The 17,872-nt window shown below is 34.2% G+C and overlaps 1 protein-coding gene across 2 annotated transcripts in view; it reads left to right on the top strand.

Annotated features, from left to right (window-relative positions):
* The first annotated feature begins 5,600 nt into the window (after positions 1-5,600).
* The window catches only part of ETHR (ecdysis triggering hormone receptor), a 68,209-nt gene continuing 55,937 nt past the window's right edge, over positions 5,601-17,872 (top strand). For both annotated transcript variants that reach the window (XM_069137863.1, XM_046634768.2), the window contains exons 1-3: positions 5,601-5,730; positions 7,009-7,124; positions 11,712-11,874. In XM_069137863.1, coding sequence (XP_068993964.1) covers positions 5,646-5,730; positions 7,009-7,124; positions 11,712-11,874 — 364 coding nt within the window. In that variant the 5' untranslated portion in view covers positions 5,601-5,645. The remainder of the gene's footprint in view (positions 5,731-7,008; positions 7,125-11,711; positions 11,875-17,872) is intronic.

The following is a 17,872-nucleotide window of genomic DNA, read 5'->3' as shown; positions in this document are numbered from 1 at the left end:
TCTTTTGACCAATTTTATTAAATTATAGCCTATTTTTTTTTTTACTCAGCGAATTCGCTATTAATTGTTTTACGCAAATTTATTCTATCGCAAAAAATGTTGTTTGCAAAATCAACGTAGTAGCATTTTTTAATTTAGAAAAAAAAAATGGCACTTTTGTATAGCTGAATTTTCTATTTTCCTCTTCGACTTTATAATAAAATACCAGTTAAAAAAAAAAAAAAAAAAAGGGTACTTTCAGACTTTTTCTATTTTCCTTTTCAATTTCGACGATTAAACTCTTACTCACATTACGCGGCAGTTTTTTTCATGCGAAAACTTCAGCTTACCGTTTAAAAATTTGACGTACTAAAATTTTTACGAAAATTTACAAAATTCTTCATGGTTTTGGATCTATCGAAATACGCTTCATAGTTATTTTTCTTTTCCATCAATTGATCTATCGATCGAAAACTCGTCACGACTGATTTCATTAGTTGAAAAATTCTTCCCAAATCACGGCTGAAGTAAACTTTTTTCTCTAGATCCCGAATCAGTCGCAAAGATTTTTATTTATCGATTCGTTAAAAGTTTTACACATTTTTCATTTGCAGTGAGTCTGGAGCGAATCTTGAATCTGTACTCAAAACCGGTACGCGTGTAAAATGTGAGATAGAAAAATTCAAAGATCGTTGGGACTGTTTTGGCTTGTAGAAAAAAAAAGAAAAATAAAAAAAAAAGAAAAAAGAAAAGAAAAAGCTTGCGAGCTTTAAAAAATTATCAAAACCTGAACCTTCTTTATCGAAACCTGAATCTTTTGTTGTTACACTTTTTCTCGCATCAGACACGCGAGAGCGTGGGAGTGCAGTCTTCTTGTTACGTTGACTCCGTCGAATCTAAAATTATAATAGGCCTACTTGGGATTGAGTAACGCGTTGAAAAGCGATGCGTTACAAGTTAAACTCCTGCCTTGTCATCAGGCTCGCCAAACTGCGGGCGAGAAAACCCTTAAAAAAAAAACAACAACTAGCAGGAAAAGTCAAAAAATAAATTGATGTATAAACAATCAGGACTGGTTTGAAAAAATCGACTACCTATTTTGTTTTTTCCAATGTCACGTGTTTAATAGTTTTTGAAAGAGGAAATAAAACGCCTGTCTTCTAATTTGAGCCCTTTATATTAATACTTAGTCATTTCTAAACGCAATTTTCCAATTTTCACTTATTTTTTTTTTGTTATTTCTCAGTTTTTTACCTCAGTAACGATGCAATGTAAATGAATGTCAGACGCATATTTTCGCAGGGAATTTAACTCTCCACAAAAAAATGTCTGTAACAATCTTTCGATGACCAAACTCTTTCAAAAGTTATTTCGCTTTTTTTTTTCTATTTTTTTTGACAATTTACCAGTTTAATTTTTATTCACCGATATGATTTTGCAGCGCTTGAAATGCTTCACAAAGAAAAAAAAAAGAAAAGAAGCCAAACCGCAATATTTTGCGATAAGTATATTATTTTTGCTGTTAATCTCGTAAAAAAAAAAAATCATCGTTGAGAATAAATTTTAATATCGCAACAAAAATATTTGTTGCGTAGGTAAAAAAAAAAAAAAAAAATAAATAAATAAAAACACGCAGATAAAGCAGCGAATTTTTCCTGACACCGATTTTAAATTGCTAGCGCATTGATAAATCGGTGTTTAATTGACAGCGATCGTTCGAGACGATTAAATTACGGTTTATTAACGGCCCTGATTCGATGAATGACGGGTATCAATTGCCAGAGCTTAATTTGTTGGATAGAAAATTTGCAACTGATTGACACAGATTTTCGATTGCTACATTACGTGCCGATCAATAAGCTCGGCTGGTGATAACGCGTGTTATCGGTGTTATACAAATTGGCTCCAATGTACGGGGGTTAAACGATGTTAATAGACTGCCAAGTACGAAAAATCCCTCGCCGAGGAAGCAAACAAGAACCGATCGGGTATAATAACGGGGCGGGGTTCAAGCTCCGAATTTGAAAAGCTCCGAAAGCGCTTGATTCCGAATTATTTCGTGGCGAAACTTGAAGCAAAGAAATCAAACTTTGGACAGACGACAAAGTTCCGAAATGCAAGATTCTGAAGATTCAAGTTACGATTGAACAAAGTTCCGAAAAGTAAAGTTTCGATAGAGTAAAATTCCGAAAATTAAAATATAAAAACAAAGAAAGATCAAAATGGGGAAATTTCACCGAGCCAGAAATTCACGGAACTGAAAATCTTCGATCGTTCGAAATTTCGATGTTTCAGGTTTCTAAATTTTCTCATTTCCGCACTTTCGGAACTTTGACTCGTCCGATTTCGGACGATTCGAAACTTTGATGTTTCGTCGAAGTTTGATTTCTTTGCTTTAACTTTCGCCATCAAAAAATTCGAAATTTGCTGCTTTCGGAACACTTCAAATTTGATTTGGAAGAATTTGTTAAAAGTGTTTGAAAATCGTCGATTTAAATGAAAAAATCGATATCGGGTTTGGATGAAAATTTATGAAAATGAAAAAATGAATGATTTCGATTTTCCATACTTTACGCTTTTAGCATTTCTTGACTCTCCACCCTTCCGACTATTTTTTTTTTTTTTTACAGATTTTGAAAACTCCAACTTCAATAAGAGCAAAAATATTCAGTTCGTTTAAAATTCGCTTGTTTTATCTTTTCTTTTCCGTTACTTTTCTGCATTGGATTAATCTCTTGCCAAAAATTGCACGGATTTTGTTTTAATTTATTAACACCGCGTGAAACTGCGTTTATTCTTATCTTTCCGAGTGGGGGGTTAAACGGCGTACATAATACGCAGTGATAACCCAACTTCCTCACAACTCCGAGCAGGTACTTAATATGATTTCGGCTCAGTGCGTTCGCAGCCTTCGGACAATTAAGTTCTATATAATATACATATATATATATAATATGTATATGTATGTATACCTACCGAACTTTCAACTCCTCGCGAATTGCGAGAAATTGGCGAAGTTTATTATAAATATATTACAAATGAACGTTCGATATTTTTAACATACGTAATAAAGTCGATTTTCAATTTACGTTCAATTCAGAATTATTGAGTAATGGAACGACAAGTTTTTTGAAACGCACAAATTCCGATGTATAAAAAATTCGGTCTAAAGTTTTATACTTTAGACCAATAACAGAATGGGAAAATAATTTTTATTTGACAATCACTCGAGTTTTTTTTTTCTGGTTTTTTCATTGATTTATAATTTTAAACATTGAATCGGTTGTTTTTTTTTTTTTTTTTCTTTTTCCACATCAAAATTTGTGCGTGTCAATAAATTTGAGTAGCTCAAACTTTATTAATTCTAAACTGAAAAATATTCTTTTTGTTGCTCTTCAATATGAAACATTAAACCGGCTTTTTTTATATCGAAATTTGTGCGTTTCAATAAACTTGATTAGCTCAAACTTTATTAATTCTAAATTCAAAAATATAATTTTTATTGCTCTTTAATATAGAACATTGAACCGGCATTTTTTTTTAATATCAAAATTTGTGCGTTTCGACAAACTTATCGTTCGATACCTAATAATTCTAAATTCATTTTGACGGACTTCGGTGACTTGTAGAAATTTACACGTTGTTGATAGAAACCGAAGTTAATCGATGTAATCATGTAACACATGATTTTGACATTGTAACTTTGCACCAGGATGTTTTTCAAACCCGTCTTTGTTTATTGCCTCGCTACGCGAGAGTATCTCTCGACTCTCACCTTTGCCATCTCCTACAATACGCCCGTGTCTGTAACATCAAAGTATATTGACCAAATGAATGTAAATGGCTTTTCAGTCTATTTCAGGCTTCGGTCTATAACGTACGTTTATATATTTTTCGGATGAATTGAAACTCGCGACGATACGTCGCATAAACAATTACGATATTATAAACTGAGAATATCTCCGTACGTCGTGTAAAAACAAAATATTTTTATATTCGTGCGTTGATGCAAATTATTTATTGATTTTTTTTTTTTTTCGTTTTTTCCCCTTCCATCATAATTTATTGATCGTTTCAAAAATATTTTACAAACACTTGCAGAGAGAGAGAGAGGAAATTAGTCTCGTTAATTAACTAATTTGTTAGATTAATTGGCAGGCATGTATTCACAGGTGATTAAATTCAATGCTCGGTGCGTATTTTTCGTCTACAAATTTAATTCGTATTTGTCAACGTGAAGTTTAGCTCGTGAAAAATTCTTACCGACACCTACGAGAGGAGCAGAAAAAAAAAATTGAAATTGAAATTGAAATTATAATTTTCATTCGATCGTAAACCACTCTCTTCGATAATTATTTCATTTACTGCCCTAAATACCTAATTGTTACAATACATCTGGCGCAAGGCGATCTTGCAATAGCGTACATTGTGTGGGCGTAATACAAGCGTTAGCAAACACAAATAATCTACACTTGCAATGAGAGAAATTTTTAGTTCCAGTTACCGCTCAGTCCTCAACTATTTTCATTTTTTACCAAAATCGACAAAATATAGTTCTAGGTACAAAATGAAAATTAGTTTTCTAGCCGTTACCGGAAACTCTAGAATCCGTTACTATTCTTTCTCATTACGATCATTGTTGCTAGATTTTCTTGCAACCGTTGCGAACATTTAACGCTCGCGCGAGAATAAATTGACGTTAAAGCCTTGTTTAACTAAAAAAGTAGAGTAAACCTCAGAAACTGATTTTGCGTTGCAATAACCAAAAAAAGAACGACAATAGCGCAAAATGTTTACGCGTACCTCGTTTTTCGTAATTCCAACAATATTCAAACAGTTTTTTTTTAACGATGCCTGCTTTATTCAATTTCTCTAGTCACCGTAACAAATGAAGATTTTCTCATTGTCAGTGTTGAACGATTTTTACAGATGCGGTGGCGAATCGTTCGCGAAAAAATCATCGGACGACGACGATGATTCACTTGCCAGCAATCCTGGACAGCTAGACGTTGATTTGATACGCGTAAAAGGGTGCAAAAATGCCAAAAATACTGCACTCCGATCGCTTCGAGAAAACGGAAATCATACATTGGCTAAAAAGCAATTGCTACTGTTCGGTTAAAGTGATCAAGTGATTCGATTAAGTTTAAAATTCCTTCCAGCGGTCGATAATCGCGATATTTGCCGCTCTTTGGTGGCTCGAATATTCACACGATAAATTGAAACAATATCGCGAATGTTTACGAAGTTTGTCGACAAGATTCGAAAATTTTTATTTATTTTTAATATTTAAAAAGTATGAATTGAAATTGATTCGTTGGTTCGTGCGTAAAATTTTTGCAATTACTGCGAAAACGATAAAAGAGGTAAAAAAAAAAAAAAAGAAAAGAAAAGAAAAGATGTTGCAACGCTAATTGAAATGGAAATAAATGTGAAAAATATAACGTAATAATATGTGCGTGTGGTGAAAGTGGTTGAATAATGAAAATCTTTAATTCGACGAATGGTGATTATCATGAAAAAGGCTGATTCGATTAATTTTCCAAAATAAATCTCGTTTATAAAGATTATAAATATATTTAATACGTTGTTTTGTTTGTTTGTTTGTTGTTTTTTTTTTCTTCTCGTTGTTAATCGCGAACTCGCAGAGAGTAAAAACAGTGAAAATGTTTACAAACATGTCTCTTGGTTTGAATTCTTCCTACTATCCAAGTGTAATCACCGAATCTACACTATCGGATGGATCCTTAGGTGAGTTTTTGCTTGCAAATTTTTAACAGAGTCAAAGCCGAAAACCGAAAATCAATGGCACAATCACGGTTGAGCAATATTTTATCACACTGTGAAGAACATAATATAAAAATGTTACAAGTACGTTTTTCAGAATAATACTTAACTGGTTTTTTTTTTTTTTTTTTTTTTCACACGTTGCATCAAGTTTACCGAACTGTTAGATCGGCTTTCGCATTCTGTAGGCGATACTATTGAATTGATGAAACGCGATGCGAAAGCTATATAGAGCGAAAAAAATCGCACCGCATCGTTTTCCCCTATTTCGTTCGCTTCATGAAGCGATAACAGGGTAGCGATTCGATTTTAGTGGATCGAATATACATGCCTAGTGAAGAAAGGTACATATATATATATATATATGTATGTATGTATATCTATGTATATATTCAGTCTATGGCTTTCACTATGCCAAATTGTATCCAGGGTGTTTTTCACTCCGTGGAGTTTCGTTCTGAAAATACGCAAAAGAAACGAGAAAAGAAAAAAAAAGAAGAAAAAAAGAAGACCGAACGAGTGTCTAGAAATTATGAACTATCACGAAAAGAAATTTTTGCACTTTTCGCGTGTTACTGAATTTCTCTCTGTTAGATGTTGACGAATTGTGTTTTTTTTTTGGGAAAAAATTTTGTGCTTCAGTTTTTACCGCCTCGCAAAAATGACGAAAAAATTTTGAATACTCGAGGTGTTTGGTTTGATTGTTTCGACGTGATTAAAGAATCATGAAATTTTTTAACGTGCTATAATTGAATTTTAATTCACGCCAATTCCCGAATAATTGTTCGGTTTATTTTATCGTGGTAAAATCCACGGTGAACCTGGTACGGAAATCTAGAAATTTATCGTAATAAACTTGAAAAAAAAAAAACAAATTGACGGTAATATTTGTTTGAGAATCGAAATTTTTGCGTTTATTCGCGATTTGATCTGTCATCGATAAATCTGATGTAAATTTTTGCTCATATTTTCATCGAGATTCTGAAAAAAAAACAAAAAAAAAACCAAACTAAACAAATAACTGCAACTCCCATAAAAAGACTTTTAAATTAATAAAATACGATTATCAATTACAGACTAATTTTGTTTTTTTTTTTTTTTACCTTCGTTATTTCAATCGTAAAATAAAACCCTGCAAAAAAGTATTCTTCGAATGAACAATTTTGTACAAGAGTCGGAAAATTTGACGGTCGATAATTTGTTGAAATGCAAAATGTGTTCATCTTCACCTTCGTTTTACAGAAAATGGATTTGGGAACGCGACTATGCCGCCTTACATGCTGCCGGCTTACATCAGGACGACCTCCATGATAGTTTGCATCCTTGTCATGGTGCTGGGAGTCGTCGGTAATCTCATGGTGAGTTTTCATGGGTTTTATTACATTTATATTACAGGAGTGACGAACTAGCGCAATGGCAAAATTAAATTTTGCGTCGCGGAAACAACGTTAACCGAACAACTGCACTGAGAGAAATTTTTATTTCCTGTTACCGGTCAGTCCTTGACTATTTTAATTTTTTACCAAAATCGAAAAATATAGTTATAGGCAGAAAATGAAAATTAGTTTTCTAGCCGTTACCGGAAACTCTGGTATCCGTTGCTCAGCCGCAAGAATTGTAAATATTATTCGAAGTTGACTGAAATTGTGTGAAAAAAAAATTGTCAGATGAAATAAAAAATCAGAATTTACACGTGGTGGGAATAATCGCGTAAAATCAGATCTCATAAAGTATTCAAAGCTCAATAATGACACCTGAATAAAATGCGATTAAACAACCCGTCGACTTGAATTCAGGATTCAACTGTAAAAATTTGATTTTGCTTCGGCTCGGCGGATTCTTTATATCTCCAAAAAAATAAAAAAAATAAAAATTTCCCACGTCTCTAATCATCGTGAACGAGAATTTCAGAGGCAAGCAGGCATCGCCTTTTCGTCAATTCAATTCGCGATCTTTCTCTTCCCGAGTTTGGAAAGTCAAGCTAATGAACCCGGGAAAAAGTATACAAATTGTTGTATAAAGATATAATTTATATCGCAAATTCGTCTGATAAATTCTCTCAGTGTTTATAAATATAACAATTGTTATACCGATTGTGACGAAACGTGTTTAACGTTATCATCATTTGATCTCCACGCTTTCTTACGAAAATATACTAAACACACAGGTTCATCTCGATTCGTTAGTTTATATTCTAAACAATTCCACACCTATCCGATACAAAGAAAACAAATTCAACCTATTAAACAACCGTTCGTTATAAATAAAAAACAAAAAAAAAAAAACGTAATATTTCGAAATGCAAAACGATTGATTTAAAGTTTTCGTCACGCTTTTATCTAATTTTCATTTTTTTTTCTCTCTTTTTTTCTACAAAGTTAATTTGTCAATCTGAGTTTAAATTTATAAAAATTAAGCCAACTCGGTGAAAAACGAAAAAGCAACAATTTTACAAATCCTTTGATCTGTAATTGATTATTACTAATAATCTTTGATTTTCCGTTCTATCTTCACAAAGAATGTCGTTTTTTTTTTTTTTTTTGGTCTATTCAAATCCAATTCGACGAACACACAGTGTTGATAATTATCATTTTGGTGATATTTCGATTTAAAGGGAAATTCGTATCATTTGGCCATCGAATTTCCTAAATCTGGATGCGGGAATAAAATTTGTTTCACCGCAAAATGATAATTTTTGAGCTTTGAATCTATAGCGATTTGTCGGATATTTTTCTTACGTTTGATTTGAAATTTATCACACTGAAAACACGGGGATAAAAGCCAACCGTTTATAGCTTGCTAATTAAGTAAACTGCCAAAGTCGAATGGTGGGGTGATAAACTTCCTGAACTAAAGCTCGAGCTTCGAATAAGCTAAAGCTCAAGCCACGCCTCGTTATAACGCGCTATAAATTATATTACAATATGCCGCGCCGAACAATGCTCCGAGAATTTCTCAGGCTCGACAACTTATTTCACCGCAAGTGTAAAATACTTTCGCAAGCTTTGACGGGGACGCGATTTTGAACCATTAATTCGACTCTCAAATATATGCAATGAGGAAAATTTCATTTGTTAGCAACAGTGATCGTAATGAAAACTAATTTTCATTTTCTACCTGGAACTATATTTTTCGATTCTGATTAAACGGAAACGTTTTTAAAGACACCGGAAAAAGGATACAAAAAATTTTTTCATGCAAAGCTTGCAAAGCTGCGAATAAATTCGATCAAACTCAATTGAATTTTCGTCGCACGGGGTGATTTTTTTTTTTTTAACCCACGGAAATTTCATCGAGAATCGGGTAAAAAAAAAAAAACATACAATCAACTGTAATTCGATAGAAAAATTATGTCGACAAGAAAAAACTGTGTTGAAAAATATTCAACGCAAGGAACAAATTTTAAAAGAAAAGTTTAAAAGCGGTGAATGAATTCAATCACGTTGAGTTTAATTAATTATCTTTGCAAAGCGGTGAATTTTCGGTTTTTGATCGATTGTATTTTTTCAATTTACGAACCATGCAATATTATATCACTTTTCTGTTTTATTTATTTATTTATTTATTTTTTTTTCACATCCGTAATCTTTTCAGCGTTTTTCACTCTCGTCACATCACAAACGCGTAATGACACTTTTGTTTTTATCATTATGCAAAGAGATTTATCGCAATATTACTGCGTTGGATGAATTTTTTTGTTTTTTTTTTTACCTAATCATATCTCGGTACGATCGACTCGAAAATTTATAGCCAACTTAATGAAGACTCGGAATCATATAAAAATTGTTTTCTCTCCATCGGTGTTGATGTACAGTAAATTTTTCGTAGAATATACTTTTTACAACGAATTACTGATCCTGATAATTTTTTGACGATCGTACTTGTGGTAATTTTTTGTTTTTTTTTTTCTTCTCCTTCTTCAGAATCTTCATTCATTTGTGTACAAAGTTTCTGAGAACGTTCGAATTTCATCCAAATATTTAATAAATATTGAAGCAATTTCAAAGATTTTCACCAAAGCTTGAGAAGAGCGTTGAAAAAATTTAATTTTGTACGATTTTGCAAATATTTTTTTCTAAATCCGTGTTCAGGTGTCTAAACAATTCACTAAATTCTTACGATATTCAAAACTAAATAATTAATAAACAAAGAACAGATTAAAAAATATACTCAATCGAAACTAACCGAGCAAAAAAAAAAAAAAAAATTGTATATTTTTAGTCTGCGCAAATAATTTTCTACTTCAAATTCAATCGTAGAAACAATATTTTATTATTTCATTACGTATAACGAGAATCGACAAAATTATCATAATCATTTTCTCACCTTGAAATATGTAAGGTAAAAAAGTCAACGTTTTTTGTCAGTCGTCAAAGTAATTTTCTACTCTCTCCATTTGCTTTCAAATTGAATTATTTTCGAAAAATGAGCACGTATTGAGACGTGATATTTTCCCTGATTGTTACCTTGAGTATGGAAGACACGATCTGGTACTACAATCAATACTTGACGGATGACATCAATTTTCGCAAGTCTCTCCCGACCCAAGCGTTTCTTTTCTTTACCCACTTATATATATATACATATATAAAAAAAAATATATATATATATATTAAACTGGTTCCAAAAAATCTACTTTTTTTTTTTATTCAAAATCCCCTCTGAAATACTTTCGGAGGGGTGAAAAAAGACGCCTGTCAAAAGCGGAGCTCTTAATATTAATATTTAGAAGTCGCTCATCGCGGATTTCTATTTTCCTATTAAATAGCATAGGAAATTTGTTTGTTTGTTTTTTTCTTAGAATTTTGTACCTCACGATCCAATAAACAAATCCAAATGACTCGTACCAATTTTTATGGGAAATTGAACAGTCTACAAAAAGTGTCTCTTATCATTTTTTGATAAATCGACTTATTCCAAAGTTATTCAAGCTCAAAGTTCAATTTATAGTAAAGTCAACTATTTTTTTTCTCAGCCAATGGCAAAATGTTAAAACTTGTTACTAAATATTACGAAATTTTTCTTAAAAATTCTATAGTTTGTGATTTTCAATGAGGAAGGAAGTCAGTCGACAATTTTATAATTTTCAAAGCTGTACTTTTCAATGACAAATAACCTTGCTGAAATCAATTCTGCTTTTAACGGTAAATTCCTTTTCGAACATTCTAGTTTAAAATTTTCCATTCCATATCTAGAATAAACAAAATAATTTTCAATTGCATTAAAATTGCTTATATACATATATATATAAACACACACACACACACACACGTGTGTATGTCATGTACGCGTGCGTTCGCGTGTAAGGTTGAGGCAATTTTTCTGAAAACGGTGAGAATCCGCAGATACGGCAAAATTCTTTCGATGACTTTCATCCGGCGGTTGTTCGAGAGTCTCTCTCTCCTTCTTCTTGCCTTCTTTGCGCCTCGCTCCGCGCCGTTTTAGAACCTCGGTAATATATTTCGTCCACAAATCAGAGCCCCGTGACAGTGCAGCTCGCCGGATTACACGACCTCACCTAGAATCTACGGTTAAAGGCGACACCCGGCTTTACAGGAATAATTCAAAAGCTGTACGCGGGCACGCTTCGAAAAGGCTCGGCCGAATAGCAATAATAATAATAAAAATAATAACAACAACAACAACAATAATAATAATAATCAGCCGTAAGCCTCTTGTGCCTTGAATTTCATTACGGGACTTATCCTGCTTTTTTTTTTTTTTTTTATTTGGTGTTTGGTTTTTTGGCGTTTGAATAGTTTGTGAAAAAATAATTGAGTCGTACACTGAGAAAAATTTCTCTCCGGATAGATAGATAGAATAGAAATATATACGCGAAGATGATTTCGAAACAATTATATTTGTCTTAAATATTATTTCTTTGCGAAATTTCGAACGCCCCGTCATGTTGTTTCCTAAATGAGTGTTCACGTTTGCGTTTTCAGGTTCCGCTCGTCGTCTTCCGGGGCAAAGACATGAGGAACAGCACGAACATCTTCCTGGTCAACCTGAGCGTCGCTGATCTCTGCGTGCTTCTCGTCTGCGCTCCGACTGTCTTAGTCGAAGTCAACTCCAGGCCGGAAATTTGGGCGCTGGGTGAACACATGTGTGAGTACTGAGTTATACATTATTTACTGTCCTACTTCACCAGGTTCGACATCCGTTTCATCGAATAGAATTTCGAAATTTGTCAAAAACCTGAGCGTATGTATAATATGACCCGTTTTTTTTTTTTTTTTTTTTTTTTGAGTCAAAAATTTGAATCGCGGTACCGAAAACTGATGTGACTTTTCCGTCGCCGTGAATTTATTTGTCGTCGGTCTTTGGTTTCTCTTTTTTCTTTTTTGGGGGGAAGTTTAACCTGAAACTTGAATGCTTGAATTTTAAATTTGAACAAAACATATCGATTCGATATACTGCGAATCAATTTTGCGGTTGGAGCCTGTTGCCAACAGTTTTGCGAATTTTCATTTTTACCCCCAGGCTGGTAATGACAGGAAGATTATTTCCCGCGGAAATATCGTAGATTGAAAAATTCGATCGCACGTGCCAGTTGAATTAATTAACTGATGCACTGCAAGAATATTTCGCGTATGAAATAGAAAATATGATCAAAGTTTCACTTTTTTGGTAAATGAATTTTAACGGTCGTAATTTTTGTAGTTTATTAATTCTTTTATATTTGGGTTTTGTGAAAATATCAACGAATTTTTCACGCGATTTATCACGTTAGATAAAGAAATTAAAAAATCGCCGACTATTTGACGATATTTATAGGAAATGATGCAACTGCAAATATTCAGATCTTATTCGAAATATAGCGAAAAGAATACAAATAAAAAAAAAAAAAAAAATAGTTATCAGAAAGATATTTAAAGGCGAGAATATCGAGATGTCGAATTCGGCAGAACGGTTTTGATCAACGCGCGAGGTAAAATGAAATCGAATCGAATGGAAAACCGTAAACGCAACGATGAAAAAACAAGATAAAAATATAAAAACAAAAAGCTCGAAGCCACTTTATGTTTGACCGTAAAAATTTGCACGATTGTCGTGAAATTTCGTTGTTTTACGTACGAAAAATAATACAACATGCATGCGAATGTCAAACCATTTATTATCGGTTTTATCGACCATCACGATCGACGATTTATGCGTTTAATATTTCTACACTGAGAGAAATTTTTTGTTCCGGTTACCGCTCGGTTCTTAAATATTTTCATTTTTTACCACAATTGAATTTACCACAATATTCAAACAGCTTTTTAAACGATACCTGTCTTACTCTGAAGGCGTCTGTAAAAGAAGTCGATAATCGCGTTTTGATTGATAATTTTTCGGCGATACTGTCATCGTTTATAATTGCAAAAATTGTACAACTTCAACGCTGTTTTATAATATGGCGAGCACGTTCCTCCATTTGCAATGTACCAAGATCACGTCTCGGAACAGTTGCAGCAATGTTGCTGCAGCTGTGACAGCGATGCAAATCAGCTTTACATGATGCAACATTGCGGATGCATTTATGCAATTGGACGCGTCGTAGCGTTGATATAAACTATTCTACCTGCAACGTTTCTCACCGCGATTGAATCGAGATTGCAGAATTAAGGATCTGCCAAACGTTACGAAGTCCAATCAAATAGCTGTAAAATGCAGGAATTAACGTACAGAGTGTCACGTTTTAAATAATATACTCAAATATATCGATAACTAAACTTCAAATCGAAAAATCATTGCAACAAAATTTGTTGGATATGAAAGGGGACATCGGACGAGTATCCCAGTTTTTTGGTCCGGGACCTTTGATGGGCCCAATGAGACCCAATTCTTGTTCTTTAAACGGAACCTGCTATTTTTCAATTCATGTTCTTGTTTTTCATTGAAAAGCAATTGAGTTTGATTCGTAGTCTTTTTTTGGTCTTGGTCTTCGAACAGGCCCAAAACGTTACTCCAAGTTTTCGTCGATCTTTGAGAGGAATTGAAAAATTAGAACGAGTTTTACGATCAACGGAATTGTTCAACGTTGAAAAGTGTTCAGGCGCTTGTTTGCATTTTTTTTTTTTTTCTCAAGCATTGCTAAGCGTTTAAGAACCTCTTCGTGGTGTACATCACGTAACGCTAATCCCGGCGGTTCTTAAGCGCTTAGCGATGCTTAAAAAAAAAAAATGCAAACAAGCGCCTGAACACTTTTCAATGTTGAACAATTTCGTTCATCGTAGAACTCGTTCTCGTTTTCAAATTCTTCGCAAAGATTAACGTGTCGCCGCTCTTTTCGCGAGATAACTTCGAATAAAGTTTTGGGCCTGTTCGAAGACGAAAAACCAAAATATTGACCAGAAGTAAAACTTACTCAATATCCATTGAGAAATAAAAAAATGTAATAAAAAATAGCAGCTTCTGTTTTGAGAAAGAAAAAGTTGGGCCTTAACGGGCCCTTCGTATGCAACAATTTTTTTTCGAAAGATTTTTCAATTTAAAGTTTAGTTTTCGATACATTTGAGTATATTTTTTAAAACTAGACACTCTGTTGACGAAGGTTTGAAAGTGCAAGTGACGTTAATATAATTGTATTTAATATGAAAAAACATTTGGTTGATTGATATTTTGAATTATGTAGTAATAAATAAAAAGGTTTTTTTTTTCTTACATTTTTTCACTTTTGTTCCTCCTAAATTCAAAACAAATGTAAAAGATATAAGTAACTAGAAAGTGAAAAATCGAATTTTCACCATATTCCACATTCATCCAAAATATTTCATTCAACCCGAAAAAACTTTTCAGAGATCCCGAGTTAAAAAATCGTGATAATATTTTTTTCCGAAACACACCCAATGCATAAATACATATCAACATCGGGTCGAATCAAGGTACAAACATACGTGTACGTATAAATGTTCGAAAATGGCAAGACGTTAACTCTGCTATTGGATATTTTCACCGGTCGAGAGAGTTTAGTGCTCGGATTTTATGAGCTGCGGACGACGTTAGATTTGCTTCTTATCAGAGTCGGATCGCAACTTTGTCCCCCTCGTATATATATATGCGACGTTCGACTGCAGTATCGCGGCATATCTTTGACATTAGGAAAGTCGTTTGGAATAAAGTTACAAAAAAAAAAAAAAAAAAAAAAGAAAAACGGAGATTGGTAGAAGGCGAGGAAAAACGGACGCCGCGGAAAATTCATGTCGAATATCACATTCCTAGTTTTTTTTCTTTTTTTTATATCCAACCCTTGTACATTTCGAACCAATTCAGGGCAAAAGCTTCTCGACCCTCGTCCAGTTGCACAAATAATAATCACTGCAAGTGCACTCAAGTAAAGTTAACTCTTATCGTTCACATCGCTGTTTTAAGATAGAGGGAAAACGTTCTTCTACTCAGACCGTCACGAAAATTGCAAAAGCTCAGATAAGAGTAATACCGGAACGACCTTCAAACCGGAAGCTGTCGCTGTACGTATAAGCCTGCAACGGAAGTGCAGGACAACGAACACTCGCGGTGAAGAGGCGGTGAAGGAAATGAATCCAAAGTGCAGTTTACGGTAGGGAGAAAAGCGATGGAACGAGTGAACCAATTAGGTGTGTATTCCGAAGGTGTTTTGTGCTGAAAGCTCTGCTTTTTCACGATGCGATCACGTGATGCGATCGCGTTACAATTTCAGTTTGATCCGTATCCCGGAAGTGCGATCATTTTGAAATCCGTTGAGGGTAGTTTTGAGTGGCTGAATTCGAATCACGAACTGAAACTGTGCTCTTTAACTTATTTAGAGCTTATTATTATTTAGTTCAGTTAAAATAGGTCTGAGTAAAAAATATTCGGGACGAGGTCGCATTTTTGGGAATTCGGCTTTTTGACACTCGGGAAATCAAATCCGGAGTCATTCTTTGAGCCGCATAGCCGGAGTTTCAGGGTAACAGGAAAATCTGAGGTTTTGAACGTTTTCCCTCAGAAACTGCTACCGATAGATGAAAAATTACTTGACTATCGGGTAGAGCGGAAAATTCTGCATTTAATCGCGTCCTTGTATGTCGGAAACGGAGTGGGATTAACGACTTTGGAAAAACGAAATTATTTCACCAAAATTCACTAGATTGCGTCGATAAGTAGAATTTCTTTTTTTATTAATTTGTCAATCCGGCTCTGTTTCCGACATATGAGGACGCAATTGAATGCAGAATTTTCCGCTTTACACGATGATCGAGACATTTTTCATCTGTCGATAGCGGTTTTTGAGGAAAACGCAAAAAAAACGTCAAATTTCCATGCTTTCTCGAATTACGCCGGCTATGCAGCTCAAAAATGACTTCAGCTTTGATATACCGAGGGTCGAAATTTCCCTTAAACAAAAATTCAGCCGTGTACCGAATATTTTTAATTCAAGACTACTTCGGCTGTTCGGTGGTTGAAATTTTAATTATCTACCAGTTTCACCGTATTCTTGATCTCGGAGATACTGAAACGTGAATAAAAAGAGATTGAACACGTCGGAGCTACGAGATGAAAACAACATTTTCGAATCTCGGAATCCAGGAAATTTCGACCTACCCCTGACGATGGGTTTAAAACGATCGTAAAGGACCCTCAACTAGTTACGAATTGATTTGTTATTAGGGTAAGGTCCGAGTCGAAGAGCAGCTGAGGTCCAACTAGAAGCAGGCGGGACAAACGATGATCGTTGGAAGGTTTACGATCTCGAGCTCTTCTAGCCTGGGGCGAATAGTAGTTTGGAGTAAAGTCCATTCGGATGATAGCTGAGCTCCGGATGTTTGAAAATGCGGGGTGTGATGTAGGCAGTTTTAACAACGGATATAACACGTCATCCTACTTACCAAATCGCTTGGAAAAAGCACGAAGGTAGAAACGTCCTTCCGTGCTCGTGTAACATTGGACGTGCGTGTCATGCGGAGCGTTAAATCCACTCTTCAGGATCGGCGATTCGGACTGCAACAAGTTCATCGCAGCGTGTCGTAGAAAAAAAAATTAAACGTCTCTAAACGCGATGGAAATGTCGAATAAAACAAAAGTGCAACGCGCCGTCAGGATTATCCGTCTTCCGGTTCGACTGGCATCTCTGTAATAACGCCAGTAATTCTACATCTCAAGTAAACAAAATAATAACGTTAGTAACGGTGCACGTTTAAAGAGGAAGTTACAGTTTGGACGGTTTAAAATCGGACCGATTTCTAAGAGTCATTTTTTATTTATTTATTTATTTTTTTTTTCAAGAAAATTAAAACATTTGGAGCAATTTGACTTTGAGGGCTTTGTTATTCACAGTTTAAAGAACATTTTAGAATTTTTACACTGTAATTAATAACAAAATGGCGGCATGGCGCGTACAAGTAGCGAACGATCAGGTTTTCAATCCGCTGGCCCAGATTCCTTGGTCGATTTTTATCCGATCGACTTGAAAATTTTAGACACAATCTTGAAAACTTGTTCATCGATTCTAGCTTGTGGCTAAATTTTTGAATTTCAGTTCCAACATTTTTTTTTTTATACAAATTCTTCTAAAAATTTTTACTCGACAAACGAAACTTTTTTTTTCACCATCGTAAATGTTTGGACATTTTTTTTTTTCTTTTTTTTTTACCAATATTTGCGTTACCAGCTCGAACCCGAAAAGGTGTTTTCAACTCAAAACAAAGTTTTCCACCTATTACGAGTTGGACAGTGATGTCAGTAATGTCCTCAAACTCAAATTGCTCCAGTGTTTTCAATTTCTTAAAAAAAAAAAAAAAAAGAAAACTCCTAAAAATCGCTGCTTCGAATATTAAGGTATGTCCGAGATTTGTTAAACCATTATCAACAAAGTATACGTTAATTGTGAAAAAACAACTCCTTGAAAATCGTTTTTAAATTGTTCAATAATGTCGATTTCTTAGCCTAAGGTTTCGTTACCTCAACATCACTAAATTCAATCCGACAAGCGAACCAATTCTCGAAAAGCTTCACTTCACAAATGATTAATTGTACATTGAAAACGTGCCGTCAGCTTTTGTCGTGAGGAGGGGGGGGGAGGGGGGGGGGGCGTTATACGTCATGTCGTACCATTTGTTGAAAGAAACTTTGCCGAACGAACGGTGATTTCACGTGAAATATT

This window comes from Neodiprion pinetum, chromosome 7 (genome assembly GCF_021155775.2).
Source record: "Neodiprion pinetum isolate iyNeoPine1 chromosome 7, iyNeoPine1.2, whole genome shotgun sequence".
Classification (NCBI taxonomy): domain Eukaryota; kingdom Metazoa; phylum Arthropoda; class Insecta; order Hymenoptera; family Diprionidae; genus Neodiprion; species Neodiprion pinetum.
This window is presented reverse-complemented; position numbering and strand designations above follow the sequence as displayed.